Source organism: Salmo salar, chromosome 13 (genome assembly GCF_965601325.2).
Source record: "Salmo salar chromosome 13, fSalSal1, whole genome shotgun sequence".
NCBI classification, from domain to species: Eukaryota; Metazoa; Chordata; class Actinopteri; order Salmoniformes; family Salmonidae; genus Salmo; species Salmo salar.
Window position 1 is genome coordinate 11,085,001 of NC_138303.1, and position 15,166 is coordinate 11,100,166.

The window sequence follows — 15,166 nt, forward strand, 5'->3', positions numbered from 1 at the left end:
CCAGGACTTCTACTTCAATAACAAATGTTGGTTTGGTCCCAAATAATCCATCGTTATATCCAAATAGCGGCGTCTTGTTCGTGCGTTCAAGACACTATCCGAAAGGGTAAATAAGGGTGACGAGCATGGCGCAATTCGTGACAAAAAAATTCTAAATATTCCATTACCGTACTTCGAAGAATGTCAACCGCTGTTTAAAATCAATTTTTATGCCATTTTTCTCATAAAAAAGCGATAATATTCCGATCGGGAATCTGCGTTTAGGTAAACAGACGAAAGAAAATAAAGCATGGGGTCGACTCGGGCACGCGCCTAAGCCCATAGTACTCTGATCGGCCACTTGCCAAAAGCGATAATGTGTTTCAGCCAGAGGCTGCCTCGATATCGTTCAGCTTTTTCCCGGACTCTGAGAGCCTATGGGAGCCGTAGGAAGTGTCACGTTATAGCAAAGATCCTCAGTCTTCAATAAAAAGAGCCAAGATGAAACACAACTTGTCAGACAGGCCACTTCCTGCATGGAATCTTCTCAGGTTTTGGCCTGCCATATGAGTTCTGTTATACTCACAGACACCATTCAAACAGTTTTAGAAACTTTAGGGTGTTTTCTATCCAAAGCCAATGATTATATGCATATTCTAGTTACTGGGCAGGAGTAATAACCAGATTAAACCGGGTACGTTTTTTATCCGGCCGTGTCAATACTGCCCCCTAGCCCTAACAGGTTAATTTGATCAATTGTAATTACTTTGCTACTATTGGTGTCACGTCCTGACCAGCAGAGGGTGTAGTTGTGTATTATTTTGGTCAGGACGTGGCAGAAGATGTCTGTATGTTTGTTCTGGGTTGTATGTTTCTATGTTGGTCTGTGTGGCTCCCGATCAGGGACAGCTGGTTATCGTTGTTCCTGATTGGGAGTCATATATTAGGTGTGTGTTTTTCACTTGGGTTTGTGGGTTGTTGTGCTAGCACTGCTATTGTTTTGTATGTATAGCCTGTCAGCATGTCGTGAGTCATTATTGTTTTTCCGTGTTTGCTTCATTCTTTACATTAAAAAGATGAGTATCCACATCCCGCTTGCATTTTGGTCATCCATTCCCAACGAAGACTGCTGTTACAGAACAACCCACCAAAACAAGACCAAGCAGAGGAAGGAGAAGAGGAACGCTGAGAAAATTGACTTTGACATGGACAATCACGAGAAGTGGACTTGGGAGGAGATCTTGGAGGGAAAAGGCTCCTACACTTGGGAGGAGATCCAGGCTGGAAAGGATCGCCTTCCATGGGGACAGGTGGAAAGAGAGAGGGAGGAATGGCGAAAGGCTGGTGAGGACCGGGAACGCTACCGGGGTACACGACTGGCGAGGAAACCGGAGAGGCACCCCCAAGACATTTCTTTTTTGGGGGGGGGGGGGGCACACGGGTAGTTTGGCTAGGCCAAGGAAGAGCCATAAGCCAGCTACCCGTGATTATGTGGAGGAGCGTATGGAGTGGAGGGCGCCGTGTTTTGCTGAGGTGCGCACAATCTCGCCCATACGCACGCACAGGCCGGTGCGCGCTATTCCAGCCCCTCGCAGATGCTGTGCTAGAGTGGGCATCCAGCCTGGTAGGAGGATGCCTGCGCAGCGCGTCTGGTCGCCGGTATGCCTCCTAGGACCAGGCTACCCTACTCCCACTCTACGCACGGCAACCATCAGGCCCCTGCACAGCCCAGTTCGCCCTGTACCAGCATCCCGCTCGTACAGGGCTGCTAGTTCCATCCAGCCAGGACGGGTTGTGCAGGGGGTGCGGTCAAGGCCACCTGTGCACCTCCATGGCCCAGTCTTTCCGGTTCCCGCCTCTCGTGCTAACCCGGAAGTAAGTACCTCCAGTCTGGCACGACCAGTACCAGCAACCCGGACCAAGCTTCCCATTAGTCAGCCTAGTCCTATTCGGCCTGTTCCCACTCCTCGCACTAGTTCTGGGGTGCGTGTATCCAGCCTGGTACCTCCTCTACCAGCCCCATGCATCAGGCGTCCAGTGTGCAGTCCAGAGTATCCGGCACCAGTGTGCAGTCCAGAGTATCCGGCACCAGTGTGCAGTCCAGAGTATCCGGCACCAGTGTGCAGTCCAGAGTATCCGGCACCAGTGTCTAGTCCAGAACCGAGGGAGACTGCCTGCGACCCGGAACCGGGGGAGACTGCCTGCGACCCGGAACCGAGTGAGTCTGTCAGCGATCCGGAAACGAGTAACCCTGTTTACAATCCGGAGCTGAATATAATTAACTACGAACTAAATGAGTCTGCCTACAGCATTGACTGGAGGGAGTCTACCTGCAACCCAGAACCGAGGGAGTCTATCAGCGATCCGGAACCGAGTAAGTCTGTCTATAATCCGGAACTGAATAAGTGGATAATTAACTGTAAACCAAAGGAGTCTGCCTACAGCATGGAACTGGAGGAATCTGCCCACGATCCACAACGGAGTGAGTCTGTCTACGACCCGGACCCCAATGAGTCTGCCTACAACCTGGAGGGCAGCAGGCCGGAACCAGAGCCACCTCCAGGATAGGTGGGTTGGGGAGGGGGGGTGTAGCACAGTGCCGTCGTTGACGGCAGCCGCCCTCCCTTCCCTCCCTTATTGTTTAGGGGGTATTTGTTTTTGTTTTGTTGTGGTATTGGGGATTTTGTTTCTTTTTAGGTGCATTCAGGGTATGCACATTGGGGGGGGGGGTACTGTCACGTCCTGACCAGCAGAGGGTGTAGTTGTGTAGTATTTTGGTCAGGACATGGCAGAAGATGTCTGTATGTTTGTTCTGGGTTGTATGTTTCTATGTTGGTCTGTGTGGCTCCCGATCAGGGACAGCTGGTTATCGTTGTTCCTGATTGGGAGTCATATATTAGGTGTGTGTTTTTCACTTGGGTTTGTGGGTTGTTGCGCTAGCACTGCTATTGTTTTGTATGTATAGCCTGTTAGCCTGTCGTGAGTCGTTATTGTTTTTCTGTGTTTGCTTCATTCTTTACATTAAAAAGATGAGTATCCACATCCCGCTTGCATTTTGGTCATCCATTCCCAACGAAGACTGCCGTTACAATTGGCCTATTTATTGCCTTACCTCCTTACTCCATTTGCACACACTGTATATAGATTTTTCTATTGTGTTATTAACTGTACTTTTGTTTATCCCATGTGTAACTCTATTGTTTTGTCGACTGCTTTGCTTTATCTTGGCCAGGTCACAGTTGTAAATGAGAACTTGTTCTCAATTGGCCGACCTGGTTAAATAAAGTTGAAATAAAAAATAAATAAATACAGTAATAAGTTCTGGTTTGGTCAAATACAATCTGATTTGTCTTTATATTTACAGAAACTATAGCCTCGTGCTAACAAGTGAGTTTCGTGACAAGATCAATATGATCCAATTACTATCTGGTTAAGATTTGTCGCATTTACACATTGTAATAAAATGTGTCTCTTGTCCTTCCACTGTGTCAACATTGTGGCCAGATTCTCTTTCAAAATAAGATTCATTAATATATTTTAGGACCATTCAATGGTGTTACCTGTCAATCATTTTTGAGACCAGTATAATGATTTGAATAGTTAGACCATCCAGATCTTTTTACACTGGATTGATATCAAGACATAATGCGTGCTTGACTACCAGTGGGCAGGAAGATCACAATCAGATCACAATGTCTTTTAATCATCTACACCTGTATAAAAATGTGGGCACAATCAGAATGTGGACAAGATCAGGACAAAGGATGCATGTTAGAACCAAGTATAAACAGGGCTAAAGGCTGTGACGGTAATTGAATAACTGTGTAACGGACAGTTAAATGGATGAAGACAGTCATGAAAATAAAACAACCGTTTAAATAGGCCACATTTGATTTTTTGTACATTTTTTATTTTATTATTAACTTTTACTGTTGTGTAAAAAAACTTGATTTAATTCATGAGAGTGTTTACTAAAGATTATAAGCAATTGTTTTGCTAACTTAGTATTTCTATTAAACTCTATATCTCCTCTTTCCAACTGTCCTCTGATGCTAAGACAGCTGTAGGCTATGGCGCTTCAAGTAAAAAAACGATTTGATGTGTGGACTTTCTTTCATACAATGCACATTTTCATTGCTTGCTAGTAAATTAATTAATTAATTAATTGGTGTTCTTTAAAAAAAAAAAAGGTTGGATGTGTCTGACCTATTCGTTAATTATTCAACAGCAGTCGACAAAGTTGTTCTGGCTCTGAGGCCTATAATGTGCTAACGTTGTGTCAAATGGACAATGCAGCAATCTTCTCCAACCTGGCATGGTATAATTTGATACGGTATCTTTTCTTAATTTATAGACTAATCAGCGCTGATTAGGCCTGGTCCTGGCCGCTATGCTGCCCTAGGAAAGATGTATTTTTTTACCCTCCTATCCCCACGAAGTAGAATAGTAGCCTAGGCTATACAATGGCGGCCCACAATGCACTTTTATGAATGCTCATGTGGTAGCCTACCGTCAGGAAATGTACTGTTAATCCCTGTCATTTGGTTATTTACATTTGATGTGAAGTATGTCAGGTTTAGGAACATGTTCTATAGGTACTGTAGGTGAAGAATCTAGAGCAAGTCTCTCCATCCCTGTTCCTGGACAGCTACCCTCCTGGAGGTTTACTCTCCAACCCTGTTCCTGGACAGCTACCCTCCTGGAGGTTTACTCTCCAACCCTGTTCCTGGACAGCTACCCTCCTGTAGGTTTACTCTCCAACCCTGTTCCTGGACAGCTACCCTCCTGTAGGTTTACTCTCCAACCATGTTCCTGGACAGCTACCCTCCTGGAGGTTTACTCTCCAACCATGTTCCTGGACAGCTACCCTCCTGTAGGTTTACTCTCCAACCATGTTCCTGGACAGCTACCCTCCTGGAGGTTTACTCTCCAACCTGTTCCTGGACAGCTACCCTCCTGTAGGTTTACTCTCCAACCATGTTCCTGGACAGCTACCCTCCTGTAGGTTTACTCTCCAACCCTGTTCCTGGACAGCTACCCTCCTGGAGGTTTACTCTCCAACCATGTTCCTGGACAGCTACCCTCCTGTAGGTTTACTCTCCAACCCTGTTCCTGGACAGCTACCCTCCTGTAGGTTTACTCTCCAACCATGTTCCTGGACAGCTACCCTCCTGTAGGTTTACTCTCCAACCCTGTTCCTGGACAGCTACCCTCCTGTAGGTTTACTCTCCAACCATGTTCCTGGACAGCTACCCTCCTGTAGGTTTACTCTCCAACCATGTTTCTGGACAGCTACCCTCCTGGAGGTTTACTCTCCAACCATGTTTCTGGACAGCTACCCTCCTGGAGGTTTACTCTCTTACAGGACATCACAAGGCTGCTTCCGACTGTTCACCCGCAGATGCCGGGAGCTGACACTGTCGTAGTCCATGTGGGGTCAGATGGCATCAGAAGAGCTAGCTCGGAACATCTGAAAATGGAGTTTAAACAACTGATTTTAGCATTAAGACTAAAAGAAAATTGCCAATAATTTCAGGTTTAGTACCATCGTTGGGCCACGGATGTGAAAGATTCAGCCGACTGCTGGCATTACACATCTGGCTAAAATACTACTGTACCTCTGCCGGAGTCACTTCTATTGATAACTTTGACACCTGGAAACAGAGGATACTCTACAGGAATGACGGATTCCATCCAAATCATCTTGGCTCCTGGACTCTGTCCACGCATTTCAAGGCTGTGTTGAAACAATGACTGGTAAATGACCCAAGATCAGCTCAGTTAATCCCTACCATTGCGACAATGAGTCGTCATAATGCTGCATCAAATGTACATGATCTTAGGGGCATTGGCAAACACAATGTAAGTCGTTTAATTTATGTACCCCTAATTGCACCGAATACATCTGTTTATCCTACAGCTATTGTAAGCAGTAATCATGAGCCTATAAACCAGAGTTACAGTGTTAGCACTGAGGCGGTGTGCACTAGTAGGACGACTACTTTATGCAGTTCACCCTGCACTATCAGCTCCAGTCTAAATAACATGAGTAAGTCTACCTCTGATAAGCTTCCCAGTAAAGCATTAAAAACAATCAAGCAACCCAGAAAAGTGCTAAAAAGTAGCCCATATTAACATACGTAGCCTGAGAAACAAGGTCCATGAAGTCAATAACTTGTAACAGATGCCATTCATATTCTGACTCATTTCTCTGAAACTCACTTAGATTCATATCTCTGAAATTCACTTAGATAATACCTTTGATGATACAGTGGTAGCAATACATGGTTATAACATCTACCGAAAAGACAGAAATGCCAACGGAGGCAGTGTTGCGGTCTATATTCAGAACCACATTCCTGTAAAGCTTAGAGACGATCTAATGTTAAATACTGTTGAAGTAATAAGGCTACAGGTTCATCTGCCTCACCTAAAGCCTGTTCTGGTGGGAAGCTGCTATAGACCACCAAGTGCTAACAGTCAGTATCTGGATAATATGTGTGAAATGCTTGATAAATGTATGTGAAATCAACAGAGAGGTATATATTCTGGGTGATTTAAATATTGACTGGCTTTCATCAAGCTGCCCACTCAAGAGAAAGCTTCAAACTGTAACTAGTGCCTGCAACCTGGTTCAGGTTAATAATCAACCTACCAGGGTAGTTACAAACAGCACAGGAATGAAATCATCAACATGTATTGATCACGTCTTTACTAATGCTGCAGAAATTTGCTTTAAAGCAGTATCCAAATCCATAGGATGTAGTGATCACAATATAATAGCCATATCTAGGAAAACCAAAGTTCCAAAGGCTGGGCCTAATATAGTGTATAAGAGGTCATACAATAAGTTCTGTAGTGATTTATATGTTGATGATGTAAAGAATATTTGCTGGTCTGTGGTTGCTCCTCATTACACACCAGACGGAGCACTTGACCATCTGCTACCCTCCTGTAGGTTTTCACTCCAACCCTGTTCCTGGACAGCAACTGTCCTGTATGTTTTCACTCAAACCCAAATATTATAGCAGATCTCCATAGATCTGGTCCCCTCCTCATTTAAACACTGTAACATATCTACATAAATGTCCATAGTTGGAAATTCAATGTCACTGACTGTATATCTGACTTTACCACAGGCTCTCTGACTGTATCTCTGACTCACTACAGGCTCACTGACTGTATCTCTGACTTACCACAGGCTCACTGACTGTATCTCTGACTCACTACAGGCTCACTGACTTTATCTCTGACTCACTACAGGCTCTCTGACTGAATCTCTGACTCACCACAGGCTCTCTGACTATCTCTGACTTACCACAGGCTCACTGACTGTATCTCTGACTCACTACAGGCTCACAGACTTTATCTCTGACTCACTACAGGCTCACTGACTGTATATCTGACTGCATCTCTGACTCACCCCAGGCTCACTGACTGCATCTCTGACTCACCCCATCTCACTGAATAAAGATTATACCATAATGTCAGCAGAAGAGTAACTCATGCCCCCTTTTATCTTGGGTTCATCTTGTGAGTTAATGTGCACCAGTGTTGTTTTTCAGGTGCAAAGATGATTGGAAACAAAGAAGGGTTTGTTCTACTCCTCCAGGCTATTTCTATCTTGGGTCACAAACACCAACTCAGTCTATGGAATGCAGGCTGTAGGTTTTTATCACCAAGCCAATCACAAATCAATTGCTAGCACCAAGCCCCAGAGGCCCAACTCAGTCACACTCACACAGATGAGAGAGTACTGAGGAACCTTATTCGATGCATGAACAGTATTATGACATAATCTTGTAATTTCTCTACCATAATATCACTGACTGTCTCTTACTCACCACAGGCTCTCTGACTGTATCTCTGACTCACCACAGGCTCTCTGACTGTATCTCTGACTCACCACAGTCTCATTGACTGTATCTCTGACTCACCCCATCTCACTGAATAAAGAAATAAAGATTACACCATTATGCGAGCAGGCGAGTAACTCATGCCCCTCCCCCTTCTTCTTCTTCTTCTTCTTCTTCAGATCCAGTTTGCTAACGCGGAAGATAAACAGGAGTTTCAGAAGTACCCCACTAAGGCCGGCCGGCGCTCCCTCTCTCGCTCCATCTCCCAGTCCTCCACAGATAGCTACAGCTCAGGTAGATCACACACACACGCACGCACGCACACACACACACACACACTTACAGAGTACATAGGCATAGCTCCACACAGCAATAGGTGCTGGTGATTAACAAGGTAGCAAAAGTCCTCAATCAAGGATTTATTAGCTGACAATCCTTCTATTATTCAACTGATGTAAAATACCATGTCAAGCTACTAACTACAGTGCCTACTATAGACTGGTATACTACAAATTACTTCATTATGTGTCTCTGACTCTTTGTCCTCCTCCCTCCCCCCACGCAATGTCCAGCTGCATCCTACTCAGACAGCTCAGATGACGAGACCTCTCCTCGGGACAAGGCCCAGGCCAACTCCAAGGGCAGCAGCGACTTCTGCGTTAAGAACGTCAAACAGGCAGAGTTCGGCAGACGGGAGATCGAGATCGCAGAGCAAGGTGTGGAATCACCACTGTCTGGCATCTATTTACAGGCATCCACGGTCTTTGCATCCACTTTCTGGCTTCCACTGTCTTTGCATCCACTTTCTGGCATCCACTGTCTTTGCATCCACTCTCTGGCATCCACTGTCTTTGCATACACTTTCAGGCATCGTTCTGATAGCAACTATGGTAGATTTGCAACCAGGCCAGCCCAGTACAGCTTACATTGGCTGGGCTTATTATTGTGAAAAGGATAAAGGTTAAGTGCTGATTCAGGATCAGTGGGTTAGAGGGTACAGAGAGTGCTTAGAGCTGCCATGTACCTCGTCGAGGACTGACTCCGCATCAGTAGGAACCCTTTAGGTATCAAAGAAATGTAGACAAAAAATAGACATTATCTCTCTGGTTGTATAGACAGTATCTCTCTCTGGTTGTATAGACAGTATCTCTCTCTGGTTGTATAGACAGTACCTCTCTCTGGTTGTATAGACAGTAACGCTATCTGGTTGTATAGACAGTATCTCTATCTGGTTGTATAGACAGTATCTCTCTCTGGTTGTATAGACAGTATCGCTATCTGGTTGTATAGACAGTATCTCTCTCTGGTTGTATAGACAGTATCTCTCTCTGGTTGTATAGACAGTATCTCTATCTGGTTGTATAGACAGTATCTCTATCTGGTTGTATAGACAGTATCTCTCTCTGGTTGTATAGACAGTATCTCTATCTGGTTGTATAGACAGTATCTCTCTCTGGTTGTATAGACAGTATCTCTCTCAGGCTGTGCAGACCTAGATGATGAGGAAGTGCTCTGTAAGTGGTCCTAGAACTGCTGCCTGTGCCTTGACAGCTGTTGCTGGCATTTACTGTAACCCTACTGCAGGCATATATAGATGAGCATGTGGTTTTACATGAATTGTGACCGACCACCTGGATTTGGTCTTATGTAGCAAAATTAGAAATTGTGTTTTTTACATTGGATAAACGCAGACACAGAGCTACAACATGGTATATCATATACTGCATTTGAGGAACAATGGGAAAGTAATTCTGCTTTGAAAGTTGATAAACTTGTAACCTCACATTTGAGAAAATGGCATTTGAATGTTTTGGTACCTACTGGAGAGCTCTTCTTTGTCTACACCTGTTCGGCATCGTTCACACCCTCTTAAGCTTTAGCTCCACCAATCTCTTTAAAGGTTTAATCTGAGCGTTCTGTCCTAACAACAGCAGTCAAACACCCAAGCTAACTGGCTAACAGTTGTCACATTGACATTATTTTAAAATGGACACTTGCATAGTGGAGTCTTTTGTTAAGCCATGTAGCTAGCTAGCTAAACAATGAACCATAATCACAACTCATGACGTTACTACTCAGCATTAGGCTATAGCAAGCAAAGCAAATGGCTCTGAGATACGAATAATAAGATCATACACGTACCGTTAGCTAGCTAGTCATCCAGCTAACGTTAGCTAGCTAACTAACAGTACACTTTAACTTGAAATAAAAATACTTTGTCAAAATTAGAAATGTGTAATATATGAAAATGTAGCTAGCTAGACTATCTTACCCGTAAACATGGATGGACGCTTCTACCTCTGTCACAGTGTCACGTTATCGTCGGTGAAGGAGGACCAAAATGCAGCAGGACTGTGTTTGTTCATTTTGAACATTTATTAAATCAAAATGAACACCAAAAACAACAAACAAGAGAACGAACGATCCACAGACAGTCTGGCAAGGCACAAGGCTAAACACAGAACAATCTCCCACAAATACAAGACAAAACACACCCAACTAATATAGGACTTCCAATCAAAGGCAACACCAAACAGCTGCCTTCAATTGGAAGTCCACCCCAATTAACTCAACATAGAAACACACTCACTAGACGACACATAGAAATACATAAACATAGATCATAACTCAAAACCCGGAAATAATAAATCAAACGCCCTCCTAACTAACACAACACCCTGAACCACATAAAACAAATACCCTCTGCCACGTCCTGACCAAACTACAATAACAATTAACCATTTTACTGGCCAGGACGTGACAGTACCCCGCCCCTTAAAGGTGCTAACCCCGGAAGCACCTTCAAAAAACTAAACAAAAAAAAAACACAACCCCAAACAACAAAACAAAATTTCCCCTCTACTAAAAGGGAGGGAAGGGAGGGTGGCTGCCGTCAACGACGGCACTGTGCTACACCCCCCCTCCCCAACCCACCTATATCAGGAGGTGGCTCCGGTTCTGGCCGTTCCAGGCAGTCTGGCGGCTCGGGGCAGTCTGGGCAGTCTGGCGGCTCGGGGCAGTCTGGCCACTCTGGCAGCTCGGGGCAGTCTGGCCACTCTGGCAGCTCGGGGCAGTCTGGCCACTCTGGCAGCTCGGGGCAGTCTGGCCACTCTGGCAGCTCCTGACTAGTGGGTGGCTCTGGCGACTCCTCACTGACGGGCGGCTCTGGCGATTCCTCACTGGCGGGCAGCTCTGGCGACTGTTGACTGGCGGGCAGCTCTGGCGACTGTTGACTGGCGGGCAGCTCTGGCGACTGTTGACTGGCGGGCAGCTCTGGTGACTGTTGACTGGCGGGCAGCTCTGGTGACTGTTGACTGGCGGGCAGCTCTGGTGACTGTTGACTGGCGAGGCTGGGTTTACGCACTTGAAGCCTGGTGCGTGGTGCTGGTACTGGGCGTACCAGATTGGGAACACGCACCTCCAGGCTAGTGCGGGGAGCGGGAACAGGACGAGTCGGACTGGGTTGACGCACTTCCGGGTCCGCACGAGAGACAGGAGCTGGAAACCCAGGGCTATGGAGGCGCACAGTCGGTCTTGATCTTACCTCCTGCACAACCCGTCTTGGCTGGATGGAACTAGTAGCCCTGTACGAGCGGGGTGCTTGTACAGGGCAGACTGGGCTGTGCAGGGGCCTGATGGTAGCCGTGCGTAGAACGGGAGTTGGGTAGCCTGGTCCTCGGAGGCGTACCGGCGACCAGATGCGCTGCGCAGGCATCCTCCTACCAGGCTGGATGCCCGCTCTAGCACGGCACCTGCGAGGGGCTGGAATAACGCGCACCGGACTGTGCGTGCGTATGGGTGAGATAGTGCGCTCCTCAGCGAAACATGGCGCTCTCCACCTCATACGCTCCTCCATATAACCACGGGTAGCTGGCTTCCGGCTCTTCCTAGGCCTAGCCAAACTACCCGTGTGCCCCCCAAAAATGTTTTCTTGGGGGTGCCTCTCGTGCTTCTCCCTCAGCGCTTCCAAGGCCTCGTACCTCCGCCTCTCTGCCTTGGCTGCCTCAATTTCCTCCCGTGGGCGACGGTACTCCCCAGCCTGGTGCCAAGGTCCAGCCCCATCCAGAACTTCCTCCCAGGTCCATTTCTCCCGCCAGTCCAACTCGAAATCCCTTTTCTTCTGCTGCTTGGTCCTTAGTTGGTGGGAGATTCTGTCACGGTTATCGTCGGTGAAGGAGGACCAAAATGCAGCAGGACTGTGTTTGTTCATTTCGAACATTTATTAAATCAAAATGAACACCAAAAACAACAAACAAGAGAACGAACGATCCACAGACAGTCTGGCAAGGCACAAGGCTAAACACAGAACAATCTCCCACAAATACAAGACAAAACACACCCAACTAATATAGGACTTCCAATCAAAGGCAACACCAAACAGCTGTCTTCAATTGGAAGTCCACCCCAATTAACTCAACATAGAAACACACTCACTAGACGACACATAGAAATACATAAACATAGATCATAACTCAAAACCCGGAAATAATAAATCAAACGCCCTCCTAACTAACACAACACCCTGAACCACATAAAACAAGTACCCTCTGCCACGTCCTGACCAAACTACAATAACAATTAACCCTTTTACTGGCCAGGACGTGACACACAGATTACATTTACATTTAAGTCATTTAGCAGACGCTCTTATCCAGAGCGACTTACAAATTGGTGCATTCACCTTATGATATCCAGTGGAACAACCACTTTACAATTGTGCATCTAAATCTTTTAAGGGGGGGGGGGGGTTAGAAGGATTACTTTATCCTATCCTAGGTATTCCTTAAAAAGGTGGGGTTTCAGGTGTCTCCGGAAGGTGGTGATTGACTCCGCTGTCCTGGCGTCGTGAGGGAGCATGTTCCACCATTGGGGTGCCAGAGCAGCGAACAGTTTTGACTGGGCTGAGCGGGAACTGTGCTTCCTCAGAGGTAGGGAGGCAAGCAGGCCAGAGGTGGATGAACGCAGTGCCCTTGTTTGGGTGTAGGGCCTGATCAGAGCCTGAAGGTACGGAGGTGCCGTTCCTCTCACAGCTCCGTAGGCAAGCACCATGGTCTTGTAGCGGATGCGAGCTTCAACTGGAAGCCAGTGGAGAGAGCAGAGGAGCGGGGTGACGTGAGAGAACTTGGGAAGGTTGAACACCAGACGGGCTGCGGCGTTCTGGATAAGTTGTCGGGGTTTAATGGCACAGGCAGGGAGCCCAGCCAACAGCGAGTTGCAGTAATCCAGACGGGAGATGACAAGTGCCTGGATTAGGACCTGCGCCACTTCCTGTGTGAGGCAGGGTCGTACTCTGCGAATGTTGTAGAGCATGAACCTACAGGATCGGGTCACCGCCTTGATGTTAGTGGAGAACGACAGGGTGTTGTCCAGGGTCATGCCAAGGTTCTTAGCACTCTGGGAGGAGGACACAATGGAGTTGTCAACCGTGATGGCGAGATCATGGAACGGGCAGTCCTTCCCCGGGAGGAAGAGCAGCTCCGTCTTGCCGAGGTTCAGCTTGAGGTGGTGATCCGTCATCCACACTGATATCTGCCAGACATGCAGAGATGCGATTCGCCACCTGGTTATCAGAAGGGGGAAAGGAGAAGATTAATTGTGTGTCGTCTGCATAGCAATGATAGGAGAGACCATGTGAGGATATGACAGAGCCAAGTGACTTGGTGTATAGCGAGAATAGGAGAGGGCCTAGAACAGAGCCCTGAGGGACACCAGTGGTGAGAGCACGTGGTGCGGAGACAGATTCTCGCCACGCCACCTGGTAGGAGCGACCTGTCAGGTAGGACGCAATCCAAGCGTGGGCCGCGCCGGAGATGCCCAACTCGGAGAGGGTGGAGAGGAGGATCTGATGGTTCACAGTATCAAAGGCAGCCAATAGGTCTAGAAGGATGAGAGCAGAGGAGAGAGAGTTAGCTTTAGCAGTGCGGAGCGCCTCCGTGACACAGAGAAGAGCAGTCTCAGTTGAATGACCAGTCTTCAAACCTGCCTGATTTGGATCAAGAAGGTCATTCTGAGAGAGATAGCAGGAGAGCTAGCCAAGGACAGCACGTTCAAGAGTTTTGGAGAGAAAAGAAAGAAGGGATACTGGTCTGTAGTTGTTGACATCGGAGGGATCGAGTGTAGGTTTTTTCAGAAGGGGTGCAACTCTCGCTCTCTTGAAGACGGAAGGGACGTAGACAGCGGTCAAGGATGAGTTGATGAGCGAGGTGAGGTAAGGGAGAAGGTCTCCGGAAATGGTCTGGAGAAGAGAGGAGGGGATAGGGTCAAGCAGGCAGGTTGTTCGGCGGCCGGCCGTCACAAGAGGCGAGATTTCATCTGGAGAGAGAGGGGAGAAAGAGGTCAAAGCACACGGTAGGGCAGTGTGAGCAGGACCAGCGGTGTCGTTTGACTTAGCAAACGAGGATCGGATGTCGTCGACCTTCTTTTCAAAATGGTTGACGAAGTCATCCACAGAGAGGGAGGAGGGGGGGGAGGGGGAGGAGGATTCAGGAGGGAGGAGAAGGTGGCGAAGAGCTTCCTAGGGTTAGAGGCAGATGCTTGGAATTTAGAGTGGTAGAAAGTGGCTTTAGCAGCAGAGACAGAAGAGGAAAATGTAGAGAGGAGGGAGTGAAAGGATGCCAGGTCCGCAGGGAGGCGAGTTTTCCTCCATTTCCGCTCGGCTGCCCGGAGCCCTGTTCTGTGAGCTTGCAATGAGTCGTCAAGCCACGGAGCAGGAGGGGAGGACCGAGCCGGCCTGGAGGATAGGGGACATAGAGAGTCAAAGGATGCAGAAAGGGAGGAGAGGAGGGTTGAGGAGGCAGAATCAGGAGATAGGTTGGAGAAGGTTTGAGCAGAGGGAAGAGATGATAGGAGGGAAGAGGAGAGAGTAGCGGGGGAGAGAGAGCGAAGGTTGGGATGGCGCAATACCATCCGAGTAGGGGCAGAGTGAGAAGTGTTGGATGAGAGCGAGAGGGAAAAGGATACAAGGTAGTGGTCGGAGACTTGGAGGGGAGTTGCAATGAGATTAGTGGAAGAACAGCATCTAGTAAAGATGAGGTCAAGCGTATTGCCTGCCTTGTGAGTAGGGGGGGAAGGTGAGAGGGTGAGGTCAAAAGAGGAGAGGAGTGGAAAGAAGGAGGCAGAGAGGAAAGAGTCAAAGGTAGACGTGGGGAGGTTAAAGTCACCCAGAACTGTGAGAGGTGAGCCATCCTCAGGAAAGGAACTTATCAAGGCGTCAAGCTCATTGATGAACTCTCCAAGGGAACCTGGAGGGCAATAAATGATAAAGATGTTAAGCTTGAAAGGGCTGGTAACTGTGACAGCATGGAATTCAAAGGAGGCGATAGACAGATGGG

General features: G+C 47.4%; 1 protein-coding gene across 2 annotated transcripts in view; it reads left to right on the plus strand.

The window, feature by feature from the left end:
* The window catches only part of LOC106566385 (S-adenosylhomocysteine hydrolase-like protein 1), a 69,816-nt gene that overhangs the window by 21,915 nt on the left and 32,735 nt on the right, over positions 1–15,166 (plus strand). For both annotated transcript variants that reach the window (XM_045692885.2, XM_045692884.2), the window contains exons 2-3: positions 8,015–8,129; positions 8,408–8,551. In XM_045692885.2, coding sequence (XP_045548841.1) covers positions 8,015–8,129; positions 8,408–8,551 — 259 coding nt within the window. The remainder of the gene's footprint in view (positions 1–8,014; positions 8,130–8,407; positions 8,552–15,166) is intronic.